This window comes from Penicillium macrosclerotiorum, assembly GCF_028827735.1.
Source record: "Penicillium macrosclerotiorum strain IBT 26536 chromosome Unknown utg000001l_segment0_segment0, whole genome shotgun sequence".
NCBI lineage: Eukaryota > Fungi > Ascomycota > Eurotiomycetes > Eurotiales > Aspergillaceae > Penicillium > Penicillium macrosclerotiorum.
Window position 1 is genome coordinate 2,454,007 of NW_026643081.1, and position 13,938 is coordinate 2,467,944.

The 13,938-nt window shown below is 54.1% G+C and overlaps 4 protein-coding genes across 4 annotated transcripts; 1 reads left to right on the forward strand and 3 right to left on the reverse strand.

Annotated features, from left to right (window-relative positions):
- Positions 1–1,270: 1,270 nt before the first annotated feature.
- Positions 1,271–2,064, reverse strand: N7462_000825 (uncharacterized protein; the record flags this gene model as incomplete). Its single annotated transcript, XM_057072551.1, has 5 exons — positions 1,271–1,455; positions 1,500–1,540; positions 1,604–1,692; positions 1,752–1,848; positions 2,027–2,064. The coding sequence occupies 5 exons, from the start codon at positions 2,062–2,064 to the stop codon at positions 1,271–1,273; spliced, it is 450 nt and encodes a 149-aa protein (XP_056939081.1).
- A 2,817-nt stretch (positions 2,065–4,881) lies between these two features.
- Positions 4,882–7,077, reverse strand: N7462_000826 (uncharacterized protein; the record flags this gene model as incomplete). The annotated part of the gene is made up of 2 exons (XM_057072552.1): positions 4,882–6,651; positions 6,766–7,077. The coding sequence occupies 2 exons, from the start codon at positions 7,075–7,077 to the stop codon at positions 4,882–4,884; spliced, it is 2,082 nt and encodes a 693-aa protein (XP_056939082.1).
- Positions 7,078–11,302: 4,225 nt separating this feature from the next.
- On the reverse strand, positions 11,303–11,737 carry N7462_000827 (uncharacterized protein; the record flags this gene model as incomplete). Its single annotated transcript, XM_057072553.1, has 1 exon — positions 11,303–11,737. One exon carries the CDS (start codon positions 11,735–11,737, stop codon positions 11,303–11,305), a length of 435 nt encoding a protein of 144 aa, XP_056939083.1.
- Positions 11,738–12,709: 972 nt separating this feature from the next.
- Positions 12,710–13,850, forward strand: N7462_000828 (uncharacterized protein; the record flags this gene model as incomplete). Its single annotated transcript, XM_057072554.1, has 2 exons — positions 12,710–12,925; positions 13,014–13,850. 2 exons carry the CDS (start codon positions 12,710–12,712, stop codon positions 13,848–13,850), a joined length of 1,053 nt encoding a protein of 350 aa, XP_056939084.1.
- Positions 13,851–13,938: the final 88 nt, after the last annotated feature.

Genomic DNA, 13,938 nt, shown 5'->3' on the forward strand with positions numbered 1-13,938 from the left:
CCTCGATAGTCTGCAAGCTGACTAGTGTTACATTATAATTTACAACAAAAGCCTTTTCTTACAAACTAGCGCATTCCTTCATCAACGCCATGGCTTTATTATGTTGGCAGTGCATTTTTGTTGCCAAGACTAGGCATTGTAAGTGTTGAATAATAAGGGGATGTTCAGGACCAAGTATACTTCTAAATCCTACCAAAGATTCTTCGTATAGATCTTGTGTCTCTTTCAAAGCCTCTTGCTGTACGCGTATGTTTGTTAGAGTGGAGATGGACGTGATTGCGATATAGCTGCCTGGTCTGAGAATCTTTGAAAGGGAAAGAAGCTCCCCGGCTAGTTTGTCTACCAGAACGAACCATCCCCGAGTGATATAGATAAACACAAGATTATTAATGGCAGTTAAAGTTATTGTATGATGTGTACCGAATGGAAAAAGAAGAGGTTCGACAGCCCGATAGCCCAGTTCTTCGGCTTTGGCCATTTTATTGGCCATTCTGTAGGCGGCTAACAAGGCGCTCATTATAGAGAGGACTTGATTGAAGCATGATATGCTTCTGAATATAGATTGTTGAGAGAGCCCTCGCACCTCCTCTATCCAAAGAGAGCAGGCACAAGCCATCCTTATCCAGCGGGGTCGGGCTTGCGCTGTTCTTCGTTGCTAATCTCGGTATCGATGAACTATATGGGGGGGCTTGTGAAAGATCAAAAAACTATAAATAGCATTCTCAAAAACTCAATTAAGCACAGAAAATAAGAACCAACCACACGGGGCTGCCGTAGTTTATGTGCTCCTTCCTGGGCCACTGATCATGATCGCTGAACCGCCTGGAGAAGGTGTTCCAAATGAGGTAGCATGGCGATGCATGAGACTTGAGCGCTTAGCGGCGGGCCAACTCCGGTCCCTTGCCAATCATTCAAGAGGCTGAGCCATTTGGACCAAGAAACATCGCCGATTGCTAGGTTCCACTGTTTCAGAAATTGGGTCATCTCTTGAATGATGGTCTTGCCTCATTGGGCTGTGCAAGGCGATCTGGATCTAAGTCTCAACAACTAAGATATTGGTTCAATGTCTAGCTGTGAGACATAATGGAAAACTGAATTGCCGTCATAGTATCCCTGGTAGAATCTTAATAAAGCTACAAGTCGTCTCATCTAGGAAAAATCCGTGAACCTCAGAAAATCCAATACAGGCATGAATGAACGAGACTACAGAATCCAAGTAAATTGTAATTCAAAATGAGCTCAAGGTAGAAAGCGAAAATAAACACATCAGCTAGAATTTGATGCCACCTTTGAGGCAGTCTCTTGAAGGAAAGCCCGACTCGACACGAGACGTCAAAAAAGAATTGCGCGGTCCAATGAGTGCAGCAGAATCCGTCCCAGAATCCTGCCGGGCGGATCTAAAAATTCGAACGCCATGGAGAAAGAAGATATCATCGAGGTCATAGGTCGGGGAGTCTAACACATCTCGCAGCACTCGATGCACTCGGCACAGCACTCACAGCCCTCCTCACAGACGAAGCAGCAGCACAACATGGCAAGACTATGGAGCGAGAAATTAGAGGCGTTCAAGACATAGTCAGCAAGAATAAGAGTCCTAACTTACCAGCTGCCGAGGCAACCCTTGCCGCCGCCGCTGCTCTTCTGCTGCTCTGGGGGAGCGTACGCAGCTGGGGGCGGCTGCTGGTATTGAGGCTAATTTTTTTAATATGTCAATGACTGCGCGGGAATCAGGATTGTAGATATGGTAGTACCTGTGGCTGGCCGTAGTAAGGCTGTTGGTAACCGGGCTGGGGAGGGCCGTAGTAACCCTCTTGTCCGGGAGGAGGTCCGGGGGGAGGTGGGCCGTAGCTATGTCGAAAGCAAGTCAGAAATTCTGCAACCAAGGTAGCGACCGCTGCTGGAGGGTCTGTATGAAAATATAAATCTGGAGGGATGGACGGTATAGGTGATCGATGGTTTGGATGGGCAATTGCCGGTGCGGAGGGAGCGGGCTTCACCACAATGGTGAAGTCGGGAGTGAACCTACCCGGGCTGGTGATGATACGGGGGCTGCTGGTAGGACATTGCGACGGGCTTAAATCTGCAGAGGACAAAATAGAATAGATCAGAGGTCTGATATCAAGCCAACACGAGCGAGGAGTGAAGCCATCGGAGCGGCAGCTCGAGGAGAGCTGGGATAGGAGGAAGTTGGGCGCCACGGCGATAGCGGAAACTCTCGGCGATCCACTCACCTGTGAGCGTAGAAGGGTAAGGATTGGCGGAATGCGATCAAGCTATCGATCCGACCGGGGAGTAAGCGAGGGAAGCGATGTGTTCAGGGGAGAGAGAAGGAAGAAAGAGAAAAGTTCGGGAGGATTGAAGGCGGAGAAGGGGGAGGTAACGGGAGACAGAAAGAGGAGACAAGGTTTACCGAGCAATAGAACGAAGTTTCCACTGCAGAGCCGACTGACGTGGGACGGGAGCACGGTGGACGGGGCTTTTGACTAGTGCTTTTTTCGGAAGAGATTTGGTGAATACCAGACTACTTGGCCAGCAATTAGGAATTTAGTGAGAATTTACAAGATTTACAAGCAGTTCAGGATCGGTAAAGGGGCGAGGGATGGGAGTAATGAGTTCTTTGGGGGGATTGGGGATTTACTTGGAAGCCTAGCGCCGGCGCCCTCAACCAGTCGGTGGCTTGGCAGGGCTGAAGGACTCAGAGGTACTTGGCGCAGGCCCGGATTAGTGCTGGCTTGGCGCATGTCGACGTATCTTCGAGTACTTCGTAGCTCGGTATGGCACTTGTGCACGGAGTAGGGATCTCTGGATGTCGGTATGGAATCCTAGTGAAATACTCATACATGAAGATAATTATTCGGATATATCGGTACCTACTGGTCGTTTCCAGACCGGGCTGCCTACTGGATGGGGCTCCACCGTTCATTTCCAGACTTGCGATCCGAGGGTTCCTGGACAGGCCGATCTATAAACATCTGCAGTCAGGGAGAATCATGTCTTCGACGGATGGTCAAGAATCACCACCACCACCACCATCACCCAATATCTACCTAAGGAGAGGAAGAGAGTTATTTGGAGGTAGATCCCATGATCTGTGACTGGGTCGAAGTGCTGAGGATCAATCGCCAGTTGTCTTCCGGTTGTCTTCCGGGGAAATCAACCGATGCCCAGCGGCGCCCCAGCCACACCTGGGCCCCCCGCCAGCCTGCGAGCAATGCTACTAAAAAAAAAGCCCAGAAATACCCTATAAACGAACATGTATCCACCAATAGTTCGGTAGATAGATGGGTAGGTAGGTAGATATATTGAAAACCAAGCCGATATGATTACAAAGAGATCGCTCACTATACGGCATGACTACCGCATTGAGATCATCCCATCTGCTGCTCCTGGCGTCCCCTGCTTTCCCATCGCAGCCCACGGAACACCGTTCGATCCGGCTTCTACGGAGTACACCCTCTTCCTTCTATCCACATCGCCCTAACGCAGTCAGCCACAGCCAGGACTCCACTCCATCTCCATCTCTCCCCATCATTGGCGCAGTCCACCGCCACCGTGTCACCTGTCCACTGTACGACTCCATCGCCCACCCCAATTTGCCCAGGTTCGACTCATTCCATCTTTCGACCGCCCAAACCGCTTCCTCCCGAGCCTCGCAGGTGGTCCGCCCTTCACCGCCCGGCCTATTTCCGACGGTATTACGGGTGTATTGTTGCTGCCTGTCTTTCTAGCAAAGCCCGGCCCGAGACTGGCCCGAGACTGGTTCACCGCCCGTAAACATACAAGGGCAAGCCTGGGATATAAGGTCGCGATGGCAGAGTCTGGGATTTGGATTGGGAATGGCTTACCATGATGTCGCAGGTCAACACCCCCTATGCAGAATAGGCAAGGAAAGATGGAAAACTATCTTCACCCGTTCCCGGATGATCATCTCCCTCTCCACCGCCCCGCACAACAGTCCATATCTCAACATCAGCTGAGCCGCGAGGGAGTCGGATTCTGGAGTTCAGGCTACGACGCTGTGGCACAATCTACAAGCCCACCAATTCATCCAGCAGAAAATCAGAGATCATGTCATTAATATTGGCAAGGGTCATTAGCTGCAGATGCTTGTACTCATGTCAGTACGAGAACCATCGGGGGTGAGTTGAGAGCACACAACTCCCTCTCAGCCCCAACAGCACTCTCCCAAAACAGAAAATTGTCATCAGAAAGATAAAAAGAAAAGAGAAAAAAAAGAAAAAAAAGAGAAAAAAAAGAGAAAAAAAAGTTAAGACCAAAAGCAAAAACCAAGCATTTGCAGATCATGCGAAGAGAAAGCCAAAACCAAACTTCCCATGGAGCACAAAAAAAAAAAAAAAAAAAAAAAGAGATACGCGCCAGACCAGAACCAGACCAGAACCCCGGTAGTGGGAGCACAGGCCAAAAAAGTGCAGATCAGAACTTTATGCCATCTCATTTCCCAGGACTTTTGTCTCATTGCTTGTGAGCAACCAAAGACCAAAAGAATTCAAACCCAGACACCCCATGCAGTCATGCCCTCCGCCCTAAAACGCTCCAATCCTCTGTCCCATGAGTCCTATATCCCAGTTTGCCCCCCCCCCCCCTGTCCCTCCCAAAGATCCAAATCCCGCTCCAATCCCGTATAGACACACTCGATCAGGTACACGGCCTAAATTTACACAACCCTAATAGACCCAACAGGCTGGAGAAAGGTGCAAAAAAGCAAAAAGGAAAAGAAAAGAAACCTGAAGAAGAAAAAGCACAAGAATGGAGAATAGGGGAGAAAAAGCATAGACAAGAGAAGGAGAAGAGAATTCACGCAAAAATGGGAAATACACTGTCGTCACAAGGAGAATCAAATCACAAATCTACAAACCAGGCTCACATGACATACGACTCCAGCTCCGACTGCATCGGCTGGTTATCGACAAAGAACGAGTTGTCGAGTGTGGCGTCCATATCGAACGACGCCGCCACCCCGGAGAACCCCTCGAACCCGTGCATTAGACTCGGGCTGGCGTCCATCCCGTACGACATGCTGAGCCCGGGCTCGCCGCACCCCGCCGCCACCATGAGCCCCTTGCAGTCCGTCAGCGAGGTGCTGCTGCTGGAACTGCTGGAACTGCTGCTCAGCACGGGCTCTGCGGGGACGTCGAACCCGAAACCATCGTTCTCGTCCGCGCGCTCGACCGTCTCGCGCATCCAATGCCGCAGCACCTCCATGGGTGGATGGTTGCCGCCGCCCTTGCCGCCGCGCTTCTCGCTGTCCTTGCCGCGGCCACCGCGGCCGCGCTGGCATGGGTTGAAATGCGTGCGTCGCAGGTGCGCGGCCGCGTTGTAGTTTGCGCCGTAGCGCTTGCCGTTGCGGCAGGCCTTGCAGTTTGCTAGAAAGGTCTTGTCGGGGGAGATGTCAACGCAGACCCACACCTTCCGTACGGGAGCGTGCACCCGGTCGACGTGCCGCCGCAGCTCGTGCTCCCCGTGGAAGCCTTCGGGCTGGTCGTTGCAAAGACGGCAATAGGTCTTGGGACGGGGCGGGCGGTGCACGCTGGCTTTGGGGATGGCAGCGACTTCTTTAGTGGTGCCGTCGGCGGACGAGATCCGGACCATTTTGTGTGGATCATTGGGATCAGCTTGGAGGTGGGTGTGGTCGTAGGATTCACGCTTCGGCGCGATGGGGCGAGCTGCGTGAGCGATTTGCTCCTGCGTGCGGCGCACAGCACGAGAGGGTGCGGTTGTGCTGAAGTGGTTGCTTTCGCTGGAAATTGAGGGCTTCATGTCGATTGCTTCTGTCGCGGAAAGCGATGAGGGTGGCATTGGTGGCCGGAGTGACGAGGCGGAGGGAGCCGACGTAGAGAAGGAAGCATGATAGGCGAAGGGGAAAGAGGCAGGGGTATCTAGGTCAGGGTATAGGGAAGAAGGGACAGAAGGGAAGGAAGGATTTGTATAAGAAAGCCCAGTGGTGGGTGTGGGCACCCACTCCGGGGCAATGGAATAGGCCTGGTCCAGATCCGCTCGTGAGCCCGCCGAGTCAAAGCCAAAATTGTTGAATCCGCCGATGATGGTGTCGGTCGTCCCACTGCGGGTCATTTCGACCGCGGCCGCGGGGGAAGCGTCGGCCATGGGGGATGGCTGTCCAGAATGCTGAGCCGATGCCGGCCCAGTCGATCCAATTGATGCAAGCCCCAATGATAACGCGGAGGTGGTGGTGGCGGAGCGGAGACCAGGACCAGGACCAGGACCAGGACCAGGACCAGGACAAGGGCCAGGGCTATACGAAAGTTGTTGTTGTTGTTGTTGTTGTTGTTGTTGCTGCTGCTGCTGCTGTTGTTGTTTCGGTTGCGGCGGTTGCGGATGTAGGTAGGCATCAGGTCCATCAAGGTGTTTCGCATATTCCGACGGCGAATACTCGTCAACATGGTCAAGACGGCGCTGAGTCTGCGCGGGACCAAAGGATTGTCGCTTGCCCATGGCGGCTCCCGCCGGCGGATACCAGTGGGACACCGGGTTGTGATGACTCTGGGAGCGAGCCATCGGGATATGTCGATAGGATCCTTGTCCCGGGGGGGAAGCACCTTTCTGCGGCGCCTCGGCAGAAGAGGTTTGCGAGTAGGCCCGTCGCAACTCGCTAGTGGCTGAAAGATCCGGGGTCTGCGAATTGTCAATCCAGGGACGAGGAGAGTAGAGGAACACGAGAGGGGAGGGTGGAGGAGGAGGAGGAAGTGAAGAGAGAAGGCGGGTTCAAGTAACCAAGGTCACACATACGGTGGCTCGCCGTTTTGCCTGCGGAGGACCAGAACCAGAAGAAGCCGAAGCTGCGGCCGCGGCCGCGGTAGTAGACACAGGCAGAGTCCGCGGTGTTGCGTCCTGTCGAGTCCGTTTCCCCGGATTCCCTGGTTTTCCAGCCAGGGCCAGTTCCTCTCGGCCATCAACCGGGATGAACTGACTCAGTTGCTGTTTCCAGAGTTGATTGCGTTGGGACTCCGGGAGGTGGGAATGTCGAACCAAAAATGCCTCGCGATATCCGGAGATGGCCCTCGTGAACAGTTGTTCATCGTCGACCTGGGTGAGAGTCATGGCGACAGAGAGGGGGAGAGGGAGGAAGATGGGGGAAAAGGGCGAGTGTGATGGGGATCACCTCTATTTCTTGTCTGGGGGAGGGATAGGAGATCTCTCTTATCCTTGGCGACGTATTCTGATCACGGATCAACAAACAAGACAGAATGAACGGCGCTGTCTGCTCAGTCGTCTCCAGATGAGAGGATACCAGCGATGCCCAGCTGGTTAAAGGCTAATGACCATTAACGTTGGATCCAGAGGGGGGGTGGACAGGGTGGAAGATGAGCGGCAGAGAGAAACAGAGAAGGAAAGCGAGACAGGACATGGTCTATCAATTATCGGATATAGCACACCCTTGATAGCATATAGAATATAGACCATAGATCTTGTTTTTTCCAGATAGGACGAAGAGGTGGGGGGGGGAGGCAAGGTGGGGACAAGGGAAAGGATCATGAACAATAAAATAGGTCTTACCAACGGGTCTGATCAAGCTAGTTGATCGCGATTGTGGGGGATCTCAAGTTATAGATCGATAAGGGGGCGACAAAAACCGAACGTCCAGGACGTGGGTTGAGCCCGGAGATAATAAACCAGAACTCAAAGCGCGGGAGGGTTGAGGACGAGCGACGGAGCGAACTGGAAGCAATGTCGACTTGCGCAAGAGGCAAGAATTGGGCAGCATGAACGGAGAGGAAGGAAGAAAGTAGAAGGAGGGAAGTGCCAGAGGAATCAAGTAAAAAAAAGAAAAGAAAAAAGAAAAAAGAAAAACGGTCGCGAGCAAAAGTCCCATGGGGAAGAAGGGAATCAAGGAAGCATAGGGGAAGTCGAAGTAGGAGCACGTCGCGGGCTAGACGAACCCTACTAAAACGGGGACAGTATCGATCTCCACCGCGATGTCAGATGGGAATATAGGAAGATTGAGAGGGATTGGCGGAGGACATACGAGAACTAACGGGGCTCACTAGTCGGGGGCCCCGTGGAACTACTTTTCCCTTTTCAGAAACGCAATGGAGGTCGATGACCCTGCGCACTAGAAAGAGCTATGCCCATGGGCTACGACGGACTACGGCTTAGATGATGCTCGGAATGATGCTGCTCGTGTTGAAACTGGGAAAGGGCAGAAACGTCAAGGTACTCTCGCATCTGTCGCATCTGCTGAACAAGCTCCTAACCAGACCCAGTCTTTAATTGGGAGATTCTATCCTTCTAGCGGGCGGCCCAAACGGTCTGGGCCCCCAAATGGGGGGCTTTCATTCGACGATCGGGTCCTCCCCTAGTGATAGTGGTGATAGCAGACAGGAACTATGAACCAGGCGACTAGGAACCAGAGCCCCCGTAAACCTCGTGATGATGACATGGGGGGGGAATAGCCAGCTTTAGATACAATAGATTCGCCCATTTTTACCCTTCCCGCGCGACAACGCAATAGCACAGCCAGAGACGGGCTTCAATCACAGTGGGGGGAAAGTCGAGTGCGTGGTTGGTCCCCAGGATGCTGCAGCACGGGCGGTTACGGTGGCCGGACATCCAGCGGATCAAAGTGAGGCAGCGAACCGGATCATCCCGAGTCCAGTCCTGACCGCATGTTACAGGACTGGGGGTGGCTGGCGACCGGAGGCTTGGGGGGGGGGGGGGGGGGGGGGAAGAGGGAGCAGGTGGTTAGGGACGAGCCCCCCCGAAGAAGGTCCCCTGAGTGGTCTTGCCCTCCCCGAAACCCAGCCCCCGGGCCTGCCCACCAACCTCCGTTGAAAACTTCCGGCTTCAAGGGGGGCACATCAACCCCCCTTCCTCGGCTTTGTGGTACTGCAACCTTGGAAGAACTATGCCCGCTGCATGTATATTATACTTGAGATTTAATATATGGCTTAGATCTGTTACTATTCTGCTTACATCGACTCTCGGCGTACCCAAATGATAGGCAAATTCTTCACGATGGACCTACCTCATTCATTTGGTCCATTTGAGGGCCGTCGGATAGACCCAAGAACGAGCGTTGCCGACCGAGCGCCTAGAGCGGATGCTGGAAAAGGTGGGCTCGCCAGGGAAAGGGAAGTACTTCACCGTGATCGTACCTATAGTACACTCTCTCCTACACTCGACTGATGGGGTACACGGGTACACTGGCAACAACAGATACCTGATGGAGTCGATGTATCCAGTCAAGCCCACTTTTCCAGCCCCTCGTGCCCCTTCCTCGTTCTCTTTACTCGAACCCACTCGCTTTTTTTCCCATCATGACTGTTTGCCTCAGATGTCGACTTGGCTTCTGGTCCATTGGTGGTTGGTGGTTGGGCCCTGCGGCCCCCGTTTCGGGCGTCTCATCGACTGCCACGTCGGCCTCTCCGCCTGCAGCCGGCAATATCAGTCGGGCCCTGCAGGTGACGCCGTCGTGATGGGCAGTGTCCAGCGCCCAATGCCCGGGTGGGACGGTGGGCAATGAATGGAGACGTCAGGTCAGCCCATCAAACCCGTGGGACGAATCAGTCTCTCGTGCTTTACCTCAAAGAGAACCGGAAGGAGGAAGACGACGACGGCCCCCATCGTGTATCCCAGTTGATCCCCGTCGGTGCCTACCCGACACAGTGTCCATGATGTAGGTACAGACAGACAGACATACGCTGGAGTCCCGGCGACACTGTCCCCTACAGACTCCTCTACCCACATGCATAGACAAGCTGGGACATTCTGTACGGTGGACGGAGTATACATCTGCGCGATACAAAAGGTAAAATCCAACAGGGAGCCAATAGTGGCGCGGAGTTATTGTTCTGGTGGAGTGACGAACTGTTGGGCGGGAACGAACCACGGGTCGGTGGGCTTCTAGTCCAACGCTATCGTCAATAGAACCAATACACCCATTAATGGGAGCAAAAGAATTGATGCTGGTGGAGGATTTAACGCCATTTATGGTTCTAACAGCTTGTACAGGGCACTCTGTACTCCATATTGCACGATGGGTTGTTCACGATCATCCTGCCACTCTCGGACTCACTTTCCACTGACCCTTCGCTCGTTTGAATATGCGCAGTCCAGTCCTCAAAGACCCTTTTGGTCCGTGCTATAGCCTGCGCGGTGTAACCGAAGACTCTAGCCTCGTCCGATTGTACAGGTCTGCTTTTCATTCTTCTCATTGGACCCCACCGCTCAAGGACTATGAATCCGCCAAAAAGGGTGAGGTGGAGGAGCGAACCGGGACGATCACCGCACTAATCATAATCCAGGCTCTGGACGGGGGATGATAGATAGAGCACGAGTCACTCCGTACAGAAGGCCACTAGATCATCATATACGTAGCCCAATTCTGGAGACTCGGGAATCTAAAAAGGATGAATCGTCGAACCTGTGATGGACGATCAGGCTGCGTGAAAACAAGCCATCTATACTCTCTATATTCCGAATCCTCGATCCCGGAAGCCCGTCCTTCGATTTCCCCGCGAAGATCCATTGGCCGTGCTTGCTTTTACTTTGGAGACGTCAAGTCCCAAAGGGAGATATGCCCAAGCCACTGACAGGGGAACGCGATTGCCGCCCCTGTTTCATTGAAGCAGGCCGCGCTGCTCTCTGTAGGTCGCAGATCGACCGGGGTTTCAACCCAACGTCCTGACTCCGTCGATCCTCCTCAGAAGCTCCAGACGCTCGGATCATGGCAGAGTGGTATCTGTCACTTCTGATGTGTCATGCTCGAAGGGGGGACTCTTGCCGCTTGGCTGAGAGTGCAGGGCCGATGCAATAACGCAGGACACGCATTTGAGTTTCAGGCGCTACACACCTACAGCTCACGGACGTGCCATTCGGGCCCCATGGAGGCGTCTCGTACTTTTCCATCCTGCAGACCTGGATTTCGTCATTCGCCTTTGCCTGCATGGGGCTTCGAGCTCGACTGCTCCTCACGAGCAATCGACCCGACATGACAGGACGCCATCTTGATTGCTTGCGGACTTCGGCTTTCCCACGCATCATCTACGACCTTCTAGGCCTTTTGGCCCTGGATCTGGCTCTTCACTCCGGGGTTAGGCTTTTGCCACCATCAGCCTGCCCAAAATCCAAGCTCGACCCGAAAACAGGCACTCCCAATCTTTCCTTTTTGCAAGTACCACATAGCAAATAGCAAACAATACCAGCATTCTGTTTGAGACACCGCTTCTACTCCCGACTCGCCAGATACACCCCTGGAAAGTGACCTCCGTGTTGAGTTTGTCTTCCGACTCGCTAGGTTCCAATCACCCGACCTTAACGATCCGTGCTATACTTCTCCCCCTGGTTGACTGATCTCCAATCGAGAGAACCTCGAGAGAAGTTGCGGTGAGAGCTGGAGACATGACTGCGCATCTCTCGCTCTCATCCCCGAGGCGGCAGTGGCTGTGTTTCTCTCAACAGACCAGGATCGAGAGACCCCGTGCCTTTCGCTGAGCGCAGCCACTGCAGCTCTCGAAATTGAGCGGGGGCGCATCACGAGTTCGGCCGCTTCATTTTCAGAATGAAATTCTAGGCGCTCAGATTGGAAATCGGAGATCAGGGGAAGGGCCCCTTGGTCCAGAGCCGCATCGCCTGCGACACGCTGGATCATCCATCGGACTTTCCTCCGGTCTGACAGACCGATTGCAAAGCTGGCGGACGGCGGAACCCAGCCACCCGTCCTCTTCGAGAGTTCTTCCTGTGGCTGAATGCAGACGTTCATGCTGGCATCCGCTGGATATCGGAGCTATCAACTTCTCGACACGTCTTGAGTCCGGTCGCCGTTTTATTTGGGGCACATCTCTCCCTCTGGATTGCTCTACGAAATGCACCTCGCTTTTTCCAGGGCCAGGTTGAGAGGGTTTTTCGTGATATGACAGACAAACAGTGGTTCTCATTACTCATTACGGCAGCGTCACGGTCTCCGATCCATGCGTCCACAGTCTTACATCCTCGCCCATCCCTCCACGGTCGATCCACTGAGAAGTCTTGGAATGCTGCATCACCGGAACAATCAGGATTCTTGCAGGTTGAGGATGGCCCAACCAGCCATCCACAAGTCCCTGGTCCTGACCATCGCAACGCCTCTCGGGGTCATGGGGAGTAACAACTTTGCATACTCCCCAAAGGCTTGCGAGGGCCGCAAGCAGACGACCCTTAAGTTCCCCTGTGCTCTCCAAGTCTCCGCGAAGCATACCGAACCATGGCAGCCCGTTCTTTGTGACGACTTCTGAGCGCAAGTGCCCAAGTGCTTGCGAATCTACCAGCAAGGAAACCGGTGTCCACTGGCGGCCTCCGCACCCAGTCGCAGGGTCGGGCTGACGTCAAGTTGCCACGCTCGACTGCCAGGTTCCGGATCTGGGGAACTTTCGATACTTTGGAGACTGTGGAGATCGTATAGAGAAGGATGAACCCGTGAAGAAAAACTTCCACTACAGTACTGTGGCGTCGTTGTTTCGTAGGTCTCTTCCTTTATCTGTAGTTCAAGTCTCGAGTTGTATTTCCCTCAGCCACGTGACAACCCCACGTCATAACAAACCGTCGGTCTTTGTTTCGTTCGAGCAATTTGACCCCGTCCGCGCTGTCTTCGTTGCTGGTACAATCCAAAGTCCAGTCGTGGTTTTCTGGCCTTCGTTTCCCTTCCCCTCACCCTCACCCCTTCTTCTTTTTCCTTCTGCCGCAACGCTCTCCCATCATGTCCGACTCGACTCTCTACCTGTACACCTCCCTTACTGCGGGGTCCTCGCACATCGTAACCGCGACCGCTCGCATCGAGACCATTCTCAAGGCCAACAAGCTCCCCTTCCGTGCCATTGATGTGGCTACCGATGAGGCCGCCCGCAAGCTCTGGGGACGACGCTCCAAGGGCAAGAAACTGCCAGGCCTTGTGAAATACGGCAACATTGTAGGCGTATGTAAACCCCGCCTTCCCAGAACACCCCCCCCCCTCCTCTCATGCCCCTTGCCCATCAAATTACTGACCCCACTTTCCCCTGCAGGACCTAGAGGAGATCGAGGAATGGAACGAATTCGGCGAGCTGCGCATGGTCGTCAACGGTGTCCAGGACCTGGACGGCATGCCAGCCACCAGCAACCCTCTCCCCGCGACCGAAACAAAAGAGCCCGAACCCGCAGCCCCGAAGCCAGCTACCATCAAGATCCAAAGCCCACCTGCCAAGACGGAGGACAAAAAGGACGAGCAGGCAGTCCTTGCCCTGCGCCAAGCGAGCTCGGAGGCTGCGTCCAAGGCGAAGTCCAAGTCCGACGAGAAGAAGCAGCCTACGGAAGAGTCGAAGGAGAAACCCGAGTCAGAGTCTTCCTCGCCCCCATCCACCAAGGTGCATCGCGGCTCCGTGGCTCCTGAGCTGCCCGACATGGCCCCCGACTCGCCCAAGGGCGCCAAACGGCCTCCCCTAGTGCCCGAGGTGGCGGCAGTCTCGTCGGCCAATTTCCACGCCGACAACGCAGAGGCATTGGGGCTGGTCGAGCATCATCGGGGGTCGATCATTGCTGGCAGCGACAAGGCCGAGCATGACAAGGTGGTGACGGAGATCCGCCAGTCCATCTCCTCTGGGCAGCCTGCCGGCTCGCTGGACGCGCTGCGCAAGGAGGCGGCGGAGATGCCGCAGGAGGAGTCTATCGAGGAGAAAGAAGTGGAATCGAGCGCGGAGGAGGCCAAGGAAGACGAGAAAAAGGACAGCGAAGAGAAGGATGACAGCACCGAGGCCAAAGACCAAGAGCCGAAGAAAGAGGAAGAGCCGAAGAAGCAAGAGGGTTCTGCCTCAACCGCAGCGCAAGATTCCCGGGCCACGGAGACCGTCACCGCGACGGAGTAAGGGCTTCACGCTGTTTACGACCTTGATGAATCTGTACATGAGGACGATGCAACCTCCCCCAACACACCCACTCGACCACTTTTTCGCA